The sequence below is a fragment of the Pristis pectinata genome, chromosome 13 (genome assembly GCF_009764475.1).
Source record: "Pristis pectinata isolate sPriPec2 chromosome 13, sPriPec2.1.pri, whole genome shotgun sequence".
Lineage (NCBI taxonomy): Eukaryota > Metazoa > Chordata > Chondrichthyes > Rhinopristiformes > Pristidae > Pristis > Pristis pectinata.
Genome location: NC_067417.1, coordinates 25,793,311 through 25,812,758, shown reverse-complemented (window position 1 = coordinate 25,812,758; position 19,448 = coordinate 25,793,311). Strand labels below are relative to the sequence as shown.

Here is a 19,448-nt window from a genome sequence, read left to right as displayed (position 1 = left end):
TAACATCTTTCATGACTAGGAGATCCTGAAGCAGTTCACAACCAATAAAGTACTTTTGAAATGTATCAACTGTTCCATAGGAAAACATGACTGCAAATAAACACTTTACAGCACCAGCGACCCGGGTTCAATTCCCGCTGCTGTCTGTTAGGAGTTTGTACGTTCTCCCCATGTCTGCGTGGGTTTCCTCCGGGTGCTCCGGTTTCCTCCCACATTCCAAAGACGTACAGGTTAGGAAGTTGTGGGCATGCTATGTTGGCACTGGAAGCGTGGCAACACTTGCGGGCTGCCCCCCAGAATACTATGCAAAAAATGCATTTCACTGTGGGTTTCAATGTACATGTGGCTAATAAAGATCTTATGTTATCCCTCAAAAAGCAAAAAATAAATGACCAGATAACATGCTCGGTAGTGATGTTGGTAGTGATGAGGGATAAATATCAAGCAAAATCTGCTCATCCCCAAATGGCATACAGGATCTTTCAAATCAAATGAAGAGAGCAGAAAGAGTGTTAATTTAAAGTTTATTAAATAGCACCACCAAATGGTGCAATGCTCCCTTAGTCTCAATCAAGATTAAATGCTTAAATCTCTGATTGGGGGGGGGGGGGGGGGGCGGTGGAATGTTTGAGTTAGGCAAGAGCCAAGACCGGCATCCCAGAAACAACTAATAACTGAGGGAAGATTTAATGATATCGCCTTTAGCTGTGTAATTTTCTGTAACATACCCAACAGAAATGTATTTCGTAATGTATACGCATGTTCTCAACAGATTCAGCAGCTTGTTCTCACATCATATGATCTCTTTCCCCACTGTAACTGGAAACAACTCACAAAACTATTGTGGATAATTACAGCTTGGTGGTCAATATAATTTACTAATAATATGAGCAGTTCAGTGCGATTACGGGCCTATTCATTTTCTGAAAGAACGGTGGTAAACTTCACTTCCTCATATATCCAGTCTAAAGCACGTAAGGTACATATAACTGAAACCTAGATTTTTCTGAAACACAAGCTGACATAAAATTGTACTTTCGTTTTTAAACAGTCAAACAATATCACCGTGCTCAGCTGCTGATGCCACCACCTTCAGCATGTTCACTGAACGTAGCCAGGCCCATCAGCGAGTCGAACCTACTCAACCCCAAGAAAATCTTGACCCGTGCTCTTTGCCCATCAACTTGAACCCACACACAGTCTCTCCTTGATGTCCCATTTCATCTTCCAACACAGGACAAAGCACTTACCAAATAGCCATACACTGAGTCATTTCACCTCACTTCGCCTTTAACTTTCCAGCGCTGTTTCGTCTTATTGACAGCGGAAATAATGTTGCCATCCTTGTGATTGACAGTCCTGTTAACCAGTCAAATCTCGACGTGGAGAAAAGAAGTTCCAATCTCCCGCAATAGCTTCTCAGCCAACTGGCGCCCCCATGAGACGGCGCTCTGACCACCAGCTACAGTGAATGGAAACATTTGGCGACAGTTTTCACTTCCTGGTTTAGAAAGCACGTGATAAGGTGCTGGTATTTAGTCTGACGATTGAAGCTGATGAAGCTATGTACTGGTTCATACAGGAATAGAGGCGCAATGTTTCTTCTGTTATTTAACGCCGCTATTTATTTAAAATCAAGATGTTGTAATCACTCTTGTATGCTCAGGTACAATAACTTAGAAAACTGATGTAAAATGGTCAAAAGGCAAGAAAAATCACGATAAAACTGATATGCATTTGGATAAGTGGCTAGCTACGGTAAGATTATTGGATCTAGTGGGATAATCGCGCAGTTTGAGATCGAATGCGTATTTTTTTAGAAGTATTATTAAAACGTTGCACTAATACATTTGTAACCGATATCACAAACGTATCTGAAAGGATCGTAGCTGGGTCTTAAAATGGTGAAGGATGAATGTAAAATGCTTTTGGATGCCCTAAACAAAGTGTCAGCTTGCTATCGGCATTTGGTTATCTGTGCTGGTGGGACATCGGACTCTCAAAATTTACGGGAAGAACTAAAGAAAACCAGACGAAAAGCACAGGTGTTAGCAGTTGCTAACAAAAACAAGTTAATAACTATTTTAAAGGACAAAACTATCAGCAAAGATGATCGGGCTGAATTCGAACGGCTGTGGGTACTGTTTTCGACGTGTATGGAAGTCTTGGAAATCGACATGAGAAGGGCTTTGGAACTGGGTCAAGAATTTCCACTGAATGTTCCCACAAAACATCTGATTCAGACGGGGATGATTGGCGGGACATCTGCTGTAGCCGCCCGTGCTATGAATGTTCAGAACATGAACTACGAAGAGGGGAACAATATAGACATTGTCGATCTAACCGATTTGGAACAAGAGATCAATGAAGTTGGGGAAATGATATACGAAATGGAGATGAAAGTGAACGTCCTTCAATGGACAGTGGAAGCAAAGCAAGGCCCCGGTTCTGAGCTAAAGTCAACCGCCAGTGCTGGTGTTTCATCGCTCGCTGTCATGTCTGTGAGCGGTGGTGGCAATGATAAGCTGTGCGACACCAGTAAGGTCTTTGCTGGAGCGATGTTCAGCGCTGTACTAATAATTGCCATTGCTCTAGCTGTGTGTATTGTAAAATTTGCTTAACACTACCGTGTTCATTTCCACTTTATGTAGAGGAATTAATTTGGGCCCTTTTGTCCATGTGAGGTACGATTTGCCTCTGAGTGAGATAGTATTACAAAAAGTGTGTGTACCTCGCCGCTGTTTATGCCACAGTAGAATGGTACAGCGTAAATATCCAAGTATTTCAACTTAAACGTATTATAGCAATACTTAATGTTATTAATGTTCAATAGCAAACTGCATATTTTCACTGTACCTGTCCTTAGAGTCAAGTGTTGTTATAATAAATCTTAATTTTGATAAAGTAGCCAGCTACGAAATGTTAAATGTGCATTTCCTTCAACTAAATGTTTGCGAAATGTCTTTGGTCGTGGTCAGTCGGGATAGTTTGTTTTATGTATATAGGGAAGCGCTGAGAATTTTAAAAACAAGTTTCACTTGTTACAGCCATTAGATTAGAAACTGCCTCACCTTGTAGTCAGAGGCATAACGAATAATTGACTAGTAGAAGTAACGTAACTTTCCTGAAGGATATATTCAGTTTTCAGCAAGCTGAGTCCTTTGTTTGTACATTTAAAACAAAAAAAAACCGAATTGTTTTATATGGGATTTCATTTGATAAACAGCAAAAGTAGAGACCAGCACTGTCTGCCAATTCATCACGGAAATCGGGGAGAAAAATCCACGGAATGGAAAACTAACTGCTAGGGAATGGTTGGGATAAAATTGATGTATTTTGAGAGGTCAAGTAAACACAAAGCATAAGGAACCTGTCAAAGAAGTGAAAATGGGAAGAGGCTCAATGGCACGTAACCGTTGCTCGGGGTCTGGTTGCGCCTAAAGCCTTCTATTTAAATCCCCGTGAATGGGAAATATTGAAATATAGTGGTTCAGGGATAAATACGAATTCAAGAGCAATGCAATGCTTCTGGGTTTGAACTTTCTCTTAAAATATGCTTTTTGGCGAACAGCTGAGCAAATAACTGAGGAAAAATACAACCAGAGTTAATTTGCAAGACTAAAGTTATCTGTAAACTATTCAATATTACTTCCCATCTGTTTTGTTTCGTTTATTTTAAATAAAGTAAAAATTCTAGTCCCTACAGCCTCTGTAATATTGGATAAATAACAATTCATTTGTAAATCTCCCTACATATAACCTCACAATCATTTCATCAATGAGAGGAGACTTCAATTTAATCTCACATCTAAACTGCTAACTACCTAGCACCTCTGCACGTTACCTGTCAGTGTGACTGGTTCGCAAACTTTGAGTTTCCTTGAAATCCCTGACACCTTATCCTTACCATCTTCAACCGACCTCCACCTGTGTTGACTCCCACAGTATGCGCCTTTCATACAATTCCCCATATCTTTGTTCTAGCACTTAAGCACTTCTAATTACAATTCCAGATAAACATTTAATACCAACCAACCATATTCAGTTTCAAAACCTGTCAGATAGCTACCTTACTAACTCCACTCTTGCTTGTCTAAGTAAGTGTTGTTATCTATTACCTTGCTTTAACTTCTGTCTAGCCCATCATAACCAGAGAAACTCTTGAAATTACTCCCCTTTAGGTCGCGATGCGTTAACGCTGACCCTCTACGGTATCTCCGCTTCATTCTTTTTCGTTATCTAAATGCTTATTTTAAAGGCATCACCCAAAAAGTTTCATGTGTGCATTGACAACAATCAGTTGAACATTTTGATCCCTAATGCTGACTTTGGTCTTTGAACTGCCCTCCATCATTGGTAACTACGTCTTCACCAATTTGCACTAAAGCTCTGGATTTCTTTAATTAATCCACGCCCCTCCCCCTTGATAGCATTTTCTCCTCCTGGCAGACACTCACTAACTCTTGGTTGTTTCTAAGGTGTCAATTATTACTAGTTGGGATCTTGCAAGTGCCCTGGACCCTTTTCCCAAAGTAAAGGCCTAAAATAATGCAAGCTGATGTCAAAGACTTTTCACGTGTCCCTATCCATTAATACAGTTGAGCAGCTTTAACCTCCACAGATCAACGTTCATTACGTAAAAAGCAAGTCCTGCCAAAGCCTTAGATTAAAACCTCACAAAAAGGTCTCCAATACGATTAAAAGCTAATATTTCAATTCACATCTTATCAGCAACGTTGCATGGGATTCCCTCCGTTTACACACATTTTAAGCTTCTGCTGGGATCCTTGTTCTTCATCTTGTTATGGACGTCAATCCCATGCAAAGTACGATACTGGAATAGTAGCGTTTTTGTAGAATCTACAAATAATGCTCTAAATGGAGAGTCGGTGTGCCGAGTTTTGCGATTAGTGTGACTAATCAATGTGGATAAACACGTTATGTCTAGATTAAGAGTCCCACCAAGTACGAATACTGCTTCTCCTGCACGGACAAATACAATAGTTGCCCAAGGAGAAGTGAATAACTTCTGCGCTGCCAGCCTTTAGAGTGCTGGTAAATTACAGATTTTAATATTAACCCTCGAAATATGTGGGCTTCTAATGATTCAGAACTTACTTTCATAATTGGACAGAGTATTTAATAATGTAATTTAAATTACAAATTATGATTTGGCTGTAATGATGCCAAGAATCACTAAGGGGAAATTAAAACATCAACATTAGTTTGAATTGTACGTTTAAATTGCGCGTTTGTACTTAATTCGATTTCGCGAATTAAAAGATAATTCAAATTTAAGATGAATCAACCATGCCATCAAGTGTATAACTAAAAACAATATTCATTCGTGTAAGATGTCACTTATATACATCTCATTCATCCCCTTTTACACCAGAACAGCACAATGAAACTGGATAACAAAAAACACTCCATCTGTAATCTATCACTCCATCAGATAAATAATCCATCGGCATCCGGGGGGAACTGCAACGCCCACATTGGATAGCTCCCAAAGCACGAGGAATTATTTCCTGTCATACAATACTCCACAGCCGCGAAACAACTTAAAATCATTGTGGCCAGAAAAGATCGCATGAGATAAACAGAATGGGCCAGATGTAGCTGCAAATGTGGAAATTATTACTGGAGAATTAATCATTGGCTGACCGAGTTCAGTCGGCAGAGGCAGCCCTGAGCTTCCCGTTGCCTGCCTCTGTAATTCTCCATCGTACTCTCACTCTGACCTATCGGCCTGTGTTCTCCTGCACCGTTACAACGAGGCCCAACGCAAGCTTGTGGAGCTGCATCTCATCTTCCATCTGGGCACAATGCAGCATTCTAGACTCAATATTGAATTCTACTTCAGATAATCTGCTTTCCATGTCTGTATAAATCGTCCTCTGTGATATTGGATCAGTTTGATTTTTTCCCCTCTGGAAGTGAAGGGCATCGCCAGCCTCACCCACCAGCCATATCTTCTTGCTCTGCATTTCACATCTCCTACATTCTTTGTATGTTCTTTTGTCTATGTTCTCACTCTCTGGCTGCTCCCATTCACTCACTGACCAGATAACCTTGTTTACAGATCATCCCCATGGTCACCTTGCTTTTACCTTTTCAGAGTCTAATCCCTCCTCTACCCTCCCTGCATTTTATGCAGTTGCAGATGCTTCCTTTGTCTCCTTCCCAGTGCTGACAAAGGGTCTTCAACCCGAAACATTAACTCCGTTTCTCCTCCCACAGATGCATCCTGACCTGTTGAGTATTTCCAGCATTTTTGTCTTTATTTGAACGTTCAATGTTTGATTAGCATAATACCAAAGATAGAAATCTATTGTTATGAAGATAGTTTCTGGGACTATTTTTTCTAAAGTCGAGAAAGCTAATTTTTTCTTTGAATTTTCCAACCCATTTATACCATTTACTCACCAGTTCCTGTGTTGATCTATGAAACGTAAAGAGTCCAAATTCACAAGAAATGGGTTATAATCAAGGTTTGATTGATTACAAATTGTGTGTCATAAACAGCACATTTCATTATGGGTTGAAGAGAAAGGTATCGACCATTACTGGGCATGAGTAGATACAAACTATTATCTACAATCTGGATGAATATACATTTGAGAAAAGGAGAAGTTATGTGAACATGTGGGGTGCCCCAGGGGTCAGTGTTAGGAACTCTGTTATTCATTATTTATGTAAATGATTTGGATATGAATGTACATGGCACGATTCGCAAGTTTGCTGATGATACTAAATTAGGAGGTTTTGTTGATAGTGAAGCAGGTTACAATGAATTGCAAAGAGATCTTGATAAGTTAGGGAGATGGGCTAAGCAATGGCAAATGAATTTCAAATTAGATAAGTGTGAGGTGATGCATTTTGGACAGTCAGATGAGGGTAGGACTTATACAGTGAATGGCAGGGCACTGAGGATTGTTGTGGAACCAAGGGACCTGGGAGTACAAGTGCACAATTTGCTGAAAGTGGCCGCACAAGTAGACAGGGTAATGAAGAAGGCATTTAGCATGCTGACCTTCATCATTCAGGGCATCGAGTTTAGGAGTAGGGACATTATGTTGTAGTTATACAAGTCATTGGTGAGGTCACACTTGGAGTGTTGTGTACAGTTTTCGTCACCCTGTTATGGAAAGACATTGTCAAGCTAGAGACAGTACAGAAGAGATTTAAGAGGATGCTACCTGGACTAGAGGGCCTGAGTTATAGGGAGAGGTTGGCCACGCTAGATCTTTATTCCCTAGAGCGCAGGAGAATGAGGGGTGACCTCATTGAAGTTTATAAAATCATAAGGGGTATGGACAAGGTGGACGGTCACAGTCTTTTCCCCAGGGTTGGGAAGTCCAAAACTAGAGGGCACAGATACAAGATAAGAGGGGAGAGATTTAAAAGAGACCTGAGAGGTAACTTCTTTACACAGAGGGTAATGAGAAACTGGAATGAGCTGCCAGAGGAAGTGGTTGAGGTGGGTACAATTGCAACATTTAAGAGGCATTTGGATAGGTACATGGAAGGGAGGGGCTTAAAGAGTTATGGGACGAATGCAGGCAACTGATTAGCAGGGAGGATGCTGTGGTCAGCATAGACCAGTTGGGCTGAAGGGCCTGTTTCCATGCTGTATTGCTCTATGACTCCATGTGAATTAAGAGCATGAGTAGACAACTCAGCCACTCTAGCATGCCCCAATATTTAATAAGATCATAGCTGTAACCTCAAATCTGCATTCCTATTTGTTCAGCATAAATAGTCACCCCTTGCTTATCAAGTATCCATGTAGCTTTGCCTCAAAAATATTCAAAGACTCTGCTTCCATCTACCCTTTAAGGAAGAGAATTGCACAGACTTATGACCCTCTGAAAGAAAACATTTTGCTTCATCTATGTCTTAAATGGGTGTCCACTTATTTTTAAAAAGCAACTCCTTTATAAATTATAGATTCAGCCGCAAGAGGGAACATCCTCTACAATTCCACTCTGCCAAGTCATTGCCAAAGAAAATAGGTAAAATAAGTTAAAATCAAAACCCAAAGACGGCAAGAAACAAACATTAAACCTACAATTGACTGATTTTGTCACAGGACCTAACATATACTGTATGATGACAGTTAAATGATGCCAACGTATACACTTCTGTTCCAAGTATAAATATGGGAATGCGTAAAGGGCTATAAGAACTTAATTCCATGGAACTTTTCAGTTATTTGTTACCACCTCTTTGATTCTAAGTTGCAACTAAAAACTTCAAAGATAATCTATTTTGTAAGTAAATGTCTTTTTGATTAACTATAATAAAGACTTAATTAATTCTCTCTGTTTCTTAATGTCTTATGAAATTATGTACTCTAGCAGTCCACATCATTGGTAAAGTTTATAATTTATATCCAACATGTTTGCATTTGATTTATACTATTTTCACCAGTGCAGTGTAAACATATATAATTTCAATAGTAGAATTTTCTGTGTGAAATTATTAATTTATGGTTATAGTTAGTAGCCTTTCTGTGTAAGATATAAACACTATTTGAAATACATAATTTGAGGTATCACTTTGAAAACTGATTCCAAAATTGAAATTTGGAAACTTATCATGTTGCTTGAGGCATTTCTCAAACACACCATTCAAGCAGTAGACATAACATCTGTGGAAAATATTTCTCAAGTCCTAGGACAAAGGCAATTAATCAATGTCACAATAGATTCAGATTAGAGTCTATGGATTTTATTAAACCTCACCCTTAGACAAATTTAACATATTTATTTAATGTACTGTTGTAGATGATCACTTATTGCACTTGTAATTGTATTAAAGTTGGAGAGTGGTCAATTGAAAAGGTTGCAGATCAATTAATGTAAAAAAAAGTGTTGCAATTTATCACTGTCACAACCACTTACAAAGACAGCAAAAAGTCTGAAAATCTTTGCAAAGGATATTAAAATGGGCATATTTTAATACAATCTCATTAGTAAATTTCAAGTATACAAACTGACTCCATTCATTTTGGAATTTACTTTTATCATATTTTACCAACATAAATTACTGGATTCAAGGCTATACTCATGCCTCATGCTCAGCCTGGGCTCCTTTATGCTCAAGAGACCATGGAAAGGAGCATTTGCTGTAACAGTAGGGCCACACAGGAACGACAGGCCATATTGCATTTTGTACATTTTAAGGTGAATTTAGTCATGTCAGTGTGTTATTTGTTCTTCATGTGGGCTAGTTTATCCAGTGCACGTAGTCTTTGCTTCTCTTTAATGTGCCTATAAAACAACATTCTCATTTTGTCACACTACAGGTTTATTTGTACTGTACTTCTTTATCTCCCACAACTGAAGAAAAAGGCTTGGGTATATATGGCTCCTTTTGTGATCTTTAGAAGATGTCATCAAGAATGCTATCAATCACTCAGTTCCAGACCTCATCCCAACCCTGGTCCAAACATGGCCAAAGAGCTAAATTCCAGAGTTGAGGAGACAGCAACCTCCCTTGATATGAAAATAGCAATGGACTAAGGAGTCTGGTAAAACCGAAATCAATGGGCATCATCGCAAAATACTTAGTTCAATCATCTGAGGTCAATCGTCACAGATTAGGAAATCACTGGAGTTCCTCGGCAGTGTCCTTGGCACATCCAGCTACTTCATCAATCATTTTCCTTCCATCATAAGGTCAGAAAAGAAGATGTTTGCTGATGTTTGCACAAGGTTCAATTCCATTCACACCTCCTCAGCAAAAAAAGTCCATGCCTAAATGCGGCAAAACCTAATGAGATTCAATGTTGGGCTGATAAGGGGTTAATGAGACTCTCAAACTCTGCCACAAAAATTCCATACAATGACCATCTAGAGATGGTCTAACCATCTGTCCTTGACAATCAATGGTATCACCATCAACACGTCCAAAGCTGAGCAGAAACTCAGTCTGACCACTCAAATAAATACTGCAGCTATAAAAGTAAGTCAGAGGCTGGGTACTCATCTATAGCCACCCCAAAGCCTTACGCTGTAAAGCACCGTCAGGAACATGATATTTACTACACCCCACATTACTTGGGGGAGAGGGATAGTTGTATTCCTAGAAAACTGTCTGTTTTGTGATTTTCCATAAATGAACCCTTTTCAAAAATTGACAAAATTTGTTTCCTTTGCATTTTGTGTTTATTTTTTTCCTTACATAAATTCCGTAAGAGTGAATTTTTATTCCATATCTCAGATTTTTGGTAGTGATTAGCGAATTTCGTATGGGTGAATTTCCATTACCCAAACTGCCGTAACATGGTGTACACTGTACTCTCCATTTGCCTGGATGTGTATTGCTCCAATAAAACTCAAGCAGCTCGACACAATCCAGGCTAAAGCAGCCCACGATTGGTATCCCACCCATCACTGGCTTACTGAGGGCCCATGAATGTTATCTACAAAACACATTCCAGTTACTTACCTGCGTTATTCCTACAGCATCCCTTATCACCAAGAAACACAAGGGCAGCAGGAACATAGGAACACCACTAACCTGCTCTGTTTTCCTCCAAATCGCACACCATGCTGCACCTTGGGAATACATCACAATTCTCTCATTACCAGATCCAAATCCTGGAACTTCCTACCCAATAGCATTATGGGAGTATCTTCTTCTTTTCTTCTAGGCAGTCCCTTGGGATAAGGACAACCTTCTTCCAGTTTAGATCATGCAGTCATACAGCACAGAAATAGAACTTTCAGTCCACCAAATCCATGCTAACCATCAAGTACCTATTTATACTCATTCTAATCTGAATTTTACCTTACTCTCCTGTACTCCTTTCAACCCCACCTATGTACCCCTAACCATCTACCACTTACACTAGGGGCAATTTAAAAAGGACATTTACCCCACTCATCCACACATCTTTGAGATGTAGAAAAGAAAACATAGTCCTTGGAGAAATCCTCTGCGTACGTAGGAAGAATGTGCAAACACCGCACAGACAATACTGAAGGTCAGGATTGGAGCCGGCTCACTGGATCTGTAATGCAGCAGCTCTACCAGCTGAATAACTGTGTCACCCTAAAGCTCTGTGGGTCATGAGGTGGCTAGTGAAACTCACAGATTCTGCCACAGGTAGGAGAAGGGATACTTGTTGAAGTGGTTGGGTGGGTAGCTTTAGAGGTGGTGTGCTCCTGCAATTTTTGTTGTGCTGTGTTTTCAATGCTCCTTCTCCATGTTGAGCAGTCATGAACCAGACTGTGTCGGTTTTTTTACATCTTTTCAAGGAGGCTATGAAAACATCCTTGAGTTATTTCCCCTCTTCCCTTGGTAATCTCTTCCCATGATGGAGCTCAGAATGTCTATTTTGAAAGTTTGGAATTGGGCTTATGGACAACGTGGCCTATCCATCAGAGCTACATGAATGTAATCAGGGCCTTAATACTATGTGTTGGCCTCGATGACACTGATATTGGTTCACTTATCCTACTACCATGTACCTTTAACAGGAGGACTGCAACAATTACGGAAAAGCAATAAATGCTGGTATTGCCACCTGCACCCACATCTCAAAAACGTGGATAAATAAACAAAACCATTGTATGAGAATCGGATGCCTGAAACCAGGGATGGAATAACTTAAATATCTTATCTGTACAGTTGAATCACTAACTTGCGCCGACCACTTTCTCACCGATGCACCGACCTCTGCCTGGGAACCCGCTTCCTGACAGAGTGGTTGGGGACAGAAACCTTTACCATAAATATGAAGCACCTGGAAGAAGAGGTGTTGAAGTGCTTCGACCAACAAGGCTGTAGAGACACGGAATTGGCAGTGGGGTCGGTGTGAATGACTCTTTTTCGACCGGCATGAACACGGTTTGACTGCACATGACTGAATTAAGCGGTGATGACAACTGGCATCAAACGGAAAGGCCGCGAATCTGGTCGAGGCAGCTTTAAGAAACCGCGCATGCGCGCCGGCAGTCGGTGGGAGAGAGAGGAGATGGCGGATTAAGTTGTCAGGTGGGTGTCATCGAATGAAGAAGCGATGAGAGGGTTTATATTGAATATTGAGCGTGTCGTAGCAGAGAATTTTGGCTTGAACTAGCTTGATTGTGAACTTTTCTCTTGTGAGGTTCAGGAGGAGCTCTCGTCTGTAAGGTTACTGGAGGCGTGGCTAGGCCCGAGGGGTGGAGGCATTGAGGTAAAGGGAGGAAACCCAGGTAACTTGTTCAAAGTTACTTTCAGACGCTCATGCATCATATTTCACTGAGGCGCAGTTATGATCAATTTTTTAAAGAAAAGGAAATCTCTGCATTGGCCTTTATTTGATGTGGAGAATGAGTTTTCAGATTCTAAATTCTGTTTTTGTGGAATAACTCTGAAGGGAATACCATCCTTTTTTGTTAATAAAGGGAAAACATTTGCTTAAAGTGCCAAAACTCAACCGGAGGAGAAATGAAATCGTGTGGTGTTCAAGGGTGAAGAATGGGAATCTGATGTGCAGGTGTAAATACCTCCGTTTTTAAAATGTATATTCTTTCCTTATAAACATAGTCTAGTTTCATATTTTCTAGAGTAAAGTAAAATAAGATTAATTTGAAAGCCCAGTTGACTGAAGTTTAAGAACGTATACACTGTAAGCTGAAGAGCAGGGTAGGTCGATGACACAAAAGTGTTGGTCACAAGATTGCATCTTAAATGTGGATTTTGAAATTTATAATGGAAACTTTGTAATGAATTGATCATACCCACCATGGTGTGTTCTATTTCCCTGTTGCCTTGCTGTGATATTCTATAATTCACTCAGACCTTGAGCATAAGTTAGTTTCTCCACTATGACAGATGGATCTTAACTGATACTGAAAGCACAGTACAATGATGAGAAACAAGTCAAAGTCGAGTTTGTTGTCATATGCACAAGTACATGTATGCAATGGAAAAACTTGTATCACGGGCACATAGCATCACGTAAGCAGCATTCACAAGAAAAATTATACACAATTTTTACAAAAAAACACAATTTTTAAAGCCCATTTTAGTGCGAAGTGATCAAAGTTGTCATATTTTTGCTCAGTTGGTTCAAGAGAAGTAGCTGTTGAATCTGGTGGTGTGGGACTTCAGGCTTCTGTACCTCCTGCCTGATGGTAGCTGCAATTTAAAAAAAAATGGCATGGCCTGGATGGTGGGGATCTTTGATGGCTGTTGCCTTCTTGAGGCAGCACCTCTTGTAGATACTACCAATGGTGGGGAGGGATGTGCTAGTGATGTTTTGAACACATCCCTCCCATAGTCCATAAGGTGATGGTAGGTCTTAAAATAACAGTTGTCCTTCCAGTGAAAGTCACAGTACCACATCATTAACGTTTTAAAAAAAACATGCTGGAAATGCTCAGCAGGTCAGGTAGCAGTTAAAGTTTTGGCTCAATGACCCTTATTTCAGATTTTTGTCACCTGTAGTTTTTAATTTTTAAATACCACACTATTTCCCTTGTTTACTTACTTCATAATAGGTAAGCATTTACATGCATGCAATTACAATATATACAATTAGAGATTAAATTGCAACACCATTCCTATCATGAATCCAGATCTTCTCAGTGGTACAGGTGTGCTCTGTACTACTTGCATCTGCCCTACTTTCAGCCTCTAACATCTCTCACTCCACATCTCACATTTGTTTTAAATTCCTCCCATTCCTTCATGGCAATGTCCTGCAGAACATCCTGCACTAGGTGTTTCTGCCTGTTGTCAGTTTTGTCCTCTGGCATGAGAGGCGAATCACCTTTTGGTTTATTATTGTCACTTGTACCGAGGTATAGTGAAAAACTTGTCTTGCATACCGTTCGTACAGATCAATTCATTACACGGTGCATTGAGGTAGTACAGGGTAAAAACAATTGTCTGCAAGCACCTTCCTGTGCAAAGTAATTCATGACCTGGAGTACCTCTGCAGAGAATGCACGGTCCCATCTCAGCTGTTTGTCATAATGTCAGCTTGAACCTCCTTTCCAGCCTGCTCAGCAGAGGATGTCCACTCTTGTGCCTCCTATACCAAATTGGCTGCACAAAGTGCAATGTTTTTCTCAGTTGATGACCAAAAAAGCATCTTCAGTGGGAATTATTTTCACTGTACAGTGAATTGTCATGTATGCACAAGAAGGAATAGCACATGTCTCATGGATCTGTTGGACTTGTGGTAAAGTAGTTGTTCCTTGAGCTTTTATTTGACTGCCCAAGCTCGGGGGTGGAGGAGGGGTGTTTGGAAGGGTGAGGGAGGTCAATTTTCACATTGGAGGCTGGATGATAGGAGGAAAGTGTTAAATATCATAAGTGTGGATGAAGACCTGAAAATGGGCTGCACGGAACTGTGAACCATGTTCATTCACCTGAAGTCACAGCTGTGCTGTCAGAGATTCAGATATATTTTTTTGATGGTGGAACCCCTTCCACACTCCCAGTTCCTTTAAGTGTTTAACATCACTCTATTGCAGTAAGAATGTCATTTTGATTACAAGGGCACAAGGGGATTCCCTAGAGTATTTTATGCATTCATAGGCTGAAAGGTTTTGGGGACTGATCTGACCATCAACTACCCCCCCACCCCCCAATATTTGTGCAACATTGTGAGGACATAATGCTCATTCAGGATGTTAAGTGCCAAGAACCATTGACGAGCCCATTCCACAATCAACTGACTAGGCATATGATGTATCCATCTTACTGGAAATTTTGGTTCCTGCCAACTGTAAATCGGTCTTGAGATGTAGGCAACTTTGGGACCACAAATCAGGATTGCCCCCTTACTGTACTAAACCTTTACCAGCAGCCCTTGTTATTCTAATTTATACAGCATCTCCTTCACCGTATCTTCAGGGCACAAGGCAGTGGCTGAAGCTGGCAAGAGGCCATCTTAGCATCATGATGGATGCAAATGTGGGCTTTATGGCCAGTAATACCACAACACGAATATTTAAATAGGTCTGCATATTGTTTTAAAAGCCTGTCATGCCTGAGGTGTGCTGCACATAAACTAAAGATCTGTGCCCAGTCCTTCAGCTAGTCCCTGCCTAATAACATCAGATGATGTGTGTAATTTTCCATGATGAAGAGTAGCTGAATCTTGTTTCCATTTAAATCGTACCCTTTATTTCTTCAAGAATCTTCAGTGTTTCCCTAGAGATGCCACTGTTGTTGGTAAAACCTCAGATGGTGATGAGAAGGTGTACAGGAGTGAGATAAATCAGCTGGTTGAGTGGTGTCACAACAACAACCTCGTAGTCAATGTCAGCAAGACCAAGGAATTGATTGGTATTGGTTTGTTATTGTCACTTGTACCGAGGTACAGTGAAAAACTTGTCTTGCATACTGATCATACAGGTCAATTCATTACACAGTGCAGTTACATTGAGTTAGTACAAAGTGCATTGAGGTTATACAGGTAAGAACAATAACAGTACAAAGTGTCACAGCTACAGAGAAAGTGCAATGCAATAAGATGCAAGGTCACAACAAGGTAGATCGTGAGGTCAGAGTCCATCTCATCATATAAGGGAACCGTTCAATAGTCTTATCACAGTGGGATAGAAGCTGTCCTTAAGCCTGGTGGTACGTGCCCTCCGGCTCATGTATCTTCTACCTGATGGAAGAGGAGAGAAGAGAGAATGATTCGGGCAGGTGGGGTCTTTGATTATGCTGGCTGGTCCGTCAAGGCAGCGAGAGGTCAAGACAGAGTCCAAGGAGGGGAGGCTGGTTTCCTTGATACGCTGGGCTGTGTCCACAACTCTGGGCAGAGCAGTTGCCGTACCAAGCTGTGATACATCCAGATAGGATGCTTTCTATAGTGCATGGATAAAAGTTGGTGAGTGTCAAAGGGGACATACTGAATTTCTTTAGCCTCCTGAGGAAGTAGAGGTGCTGGTGAGCTTTCTTGGCTGTGACATCTGCGTGGACTTAAGGAAGGGGAAGTTGGGAGGACACACACACCAGTCCTCATTGAGGGGTCAGCGGTGGAAAGGGTGAGCAGATTCAAGTTCCTGGGTGTCAACATCTCGGAGGATCTATCCTGGGCCCAATACATTGATGCCATCACGAAGATGACATGCCAACAGCTGTACTTTGTCAGAAGTTTGAGGAGATGTGGTATGTCACCAAAGACTTGCAAATTTCTATAGATGTATGATGGAGAGCATTTTGAATGGGTGCATCACAGCCTGGTATGGAGGCTCCAATGCACAGGATTGCAAGAAGCTGCAGAGGGTTGTAGACTCGGCCAGCTCCATCAGGGGCACAACCCACCCCACTATTGAGGACATCTTCAAGAGGCAGTGCCTCAAGAAGGTGGCATCCATCACAAAGGACCATCACCATCCAGGACATGCCCTCTTCTCGTTACTACTATCAGGCAGAAGAAACAGGAGCCTGAAGACCCACATTCAACAATTCAGAAACGGCTTCTTCCCCTCCCCATCAGATTTCTGAACAGTCCATGAACCCATAAATACTAAATTATTCCTTTTTATTTTGCACTATTTATTTATTTTGTAATTTAGAGTAATTTTATTTCTTTGCACTACTGCTGCCGCAAAACAACAAATTTCATGTCATATAAGACAGTGATAATAAATCTGATTTTGAGTATGCTCGTAAGGTAATGTTGTAGCTTGTCTGTGGTGACCTGACAAACTTGTGTCTATATATGTCACGTACCATCACTAAGCAATTTATCAATTTTTGTCTCTAATTCTTGACTATCTGTCATGATGGTGGTTGTAAAGCCAAGATAGTCTTCCCTTTGCTACCAAGTTTAAGTAGACACTATAGAGCATGTACATTTTGTGGCCCTGGTTTTCCATTGGTCTATTCAGGGCACATACAGTAAGTGCTGCATCAGTTTGTCTGTCTGACTTTTGAATATTCCCTGAACATTGAATTTTGATTTGGTAGTCTGCAATTCCTAAAATGAGCCCTTCAGCCCATCAGGTCCATGCCAGCCTTTTTGCTTATCAACACTAATTTCATTTGCCTGCATTATGACCATATTTTACATTTACTGTGTATGGTCTGGTCGCCACACTACAGGGAGGATATGGTAGCCATAGAGAGAATGCAGAAGAGATTCACCAGAATGTTGCCCGGAATGTAGGGCTGAAGTTATAAGGAGAGATTGGAAAGACTGGATTTGTTCCTACTAGAATGTAGGAAGCTGAGGAGTGACCTTTTAGAGGTTTATAAAATTATGAGGGGCATAGAGAGGATAGATTATCAGTCCTGTTCCCAAGGCAGGGGACCCTAAAACTAGAGGGCAAAGGTGAGAGGGGAGAAATTCAAAGGAGATCTGAGGGGTAAGTTTTTCACACAGGGTGGTGGTTATCTAGAATGAGCTGCCAGAGGAAGTGATACAGGCGGATACAATTACAATGTTTAAAAGGCATCTGGACAGGTACTTGGGTAGCAAAGGCATAGAGGGAAATGCGCCTAATGCAGGCAAATGGGATTAGCATGGATAGGCATCACAGCTGGCATGGACAAGGTGGGCCGAAAGGGTCCGTTTCTGTGCTATATGATTTTATGAAACAGAATAAGATGTTGCATGGCAGCTCCATCTCAAATCATGATACAACCCAGTTCACATGAATGATATCCTCTGATAACTTCTCCTACATTGCCATGTGCATACATCAGGTGTGCATTTACATGAATAATAGGTAGTTTTATAGGCTGCATGTTTGATGGATTTACCTATACCAGAATTGAATAATTGTCAACTGAATTATATGACATTACTTTAGTGTTGTTACTCTACAGGCTATTTGGCCCACCAGGTCCAAATGGGTTCTTTCTGAGGCAATCCACTCAGTCCCATTCTCACAATCTTTTCCCCTGGCCCTGCAAATTATTTTCCTCCAAGTGCCTATCAAATTCTCTTCAAAAAAAAGTTTGAGTGTTTCCATCACTCCATAGGCAAGGAATTCCAGATCACACTCATTCCTTTAAACTCAATAAATCTAGTGATTTTTTTTCATACCAGCATCAGGTTACAACCATGAAAACTGCTAGATTGTTGTCAAAACCAACTGTTGTGCTGTATGAAAGGCAACCCATCCCATTAGCACCTTCCTTGCTTATCAGATTCCAGCATGGGTAGCCTTTGTGTTCCTGCTTATCACCCACCAAGCAGCTGTCTGCACCTTCATCGCCCCTCCCCCCACCTGTTCCATCTGCCCTTTTTTTTGTCTGCCTTCATCTATCCACCCCTCTCCCTTTCCTACATGGCTCAATCAGCCCATCATCCTTCACCTCTACCCATGGTCCACCAATCACCTCTGTTTGTTGCTCCAGATTCCAGCGTCTGCAGTCTCTTGTGAATCCGTTGCATTTGCCTGCTGTGGCCCACTCAGGAACTGCTTAATTCTTGTGAGTTAGTGAGGGATGGGTACCAAGACTTTATCTGCAGGGTCCATGTGTCCAAAAAAAAGGGCTATAATTTACTTTTGTGCTCCTTTTTAATAGAAATGAAAAATAATGTTAAATATCTGAAGTATTTGAATAATTAAATACTCCTTCACATTCTAATCACAGTTCTGTTGGTAAGTATGGCAGTGAATTGGTATTGGTTTATTATTGTCACTTGTATCGAGGTACAGTGGAAAGCTTGTCTTACAAACCAATCGTACAGGTCAATTCATTACACAGTGCAGTTACATTGAGTCAGTACAGAGTGCATTGTTAATAACAGTACAGAGTAAATTGTCACAGCTAGAGAAAGTGCAGTGCAATAAGGTGCAAGGTCACAACAAGGTAGATTGAGGTCAGAGTCCATCTCATCATATAAGGGAACCGTTCAATAGTCTTATCACAGTGGGATAGAAGCTGTCCTTAAGTCTGGTGGTACATGCCTTCAGGCTCGTTGTATCTTCTACCCGATAGAAGAGGAGAGAATGTCCCGGGTGGGTGGGGTCTTTGATTATGCTGGCTGCTTCACCAAGACAGTGAGAGGTAAAGACAGAGTCCAAGGAGGGGAGGCTGGTGTCCGTATTGCGCTGGGCTGTGTCCATAACTCTCTGCAGTTTCTTGCAGTCCTGGGCAGAGCAGTTGCCATACCAAGCCGTGATACATCCAGATAGGATGCTTTCTATGGTGCATCGGTAAAAGTTGGTGAGAGTCAAAGGGGACAAACCAAATTTCTTTAGCCTCCTGAGGAAGTAGAGGCACTGGTGAGCTTTCTTGGCCGTGGCTTCTACATGATTTGACCAGGACAGGCTGTTGGTGATGTTCACTCCCAGGAACTTGAAGCTCTCAACCCTCTCGACCTCAGCATCATTGATGTAGACAGGTGCATGTACACCGCCCCCTTTCCTGAAGTCAATGACCAGCTCTTTTGTTTTTTTGACATTGAGGGCAAGGTTGTTGTCATGACACCATTCCATTAAGTTCTCTATCTCCTTCCTGTACTCTGACTC

At 41.1% G+C, this 19,448-nt stretch overlaps 3 protein-coding genes across 3 annotated transcripts in view; 2 read left to right on the top strand and 1 right to left on the bottom strand.

Annotated features, from left to right (window-relative positions):
* Positions 1-11,863, bottom strand: part of ankrd27 (ankyrin repeat domain 27 (VPS9 domain)) — a 95,163-nt gene extending 83,300 nt beyond the window's left edge. Inside the window, 1 exon segment of the mRNA XM_052028028.1 lies at positions 11,759-11,863. The gene's annotated coding sequence lies outside the window, so the exon portion shown is untranslated.
* Positions 1,548-3,703, top strand: si:ch73-167i17.6 (regulator of G-protein signaling 9-binding protein). The gene has a single exon (XM_052028029.1). The coding sequence runs from the start codon at positions 1,902-1,904 to the stop codon at positions 2,619-2,621; it is 720 nt and encodes a 239-aa protein (XP_051883989.1). The 5' UTR covers positions 1,548-1,901; the 3' UTR covers positions 2,622-3,703.
* A 139-nt stretch (positions 11,864-12,002) lies between the features above and the next one.
* tdrd12 (tudor domain containing 12) overlaps positions 12,003-19,448 on the top strand; it is a 104,981-nt gene continuing 97,535 nt past the window's right edge. Inside the window, exon 1 of the mRNA XM_052028702.1 lies at positions 12,003-12,009. The gene's annotated coding sequence lies outside the window, so the exon portion shown is untranslated. The remainder of the gene's footprint in view (positions 12,010-19,448) is intronic.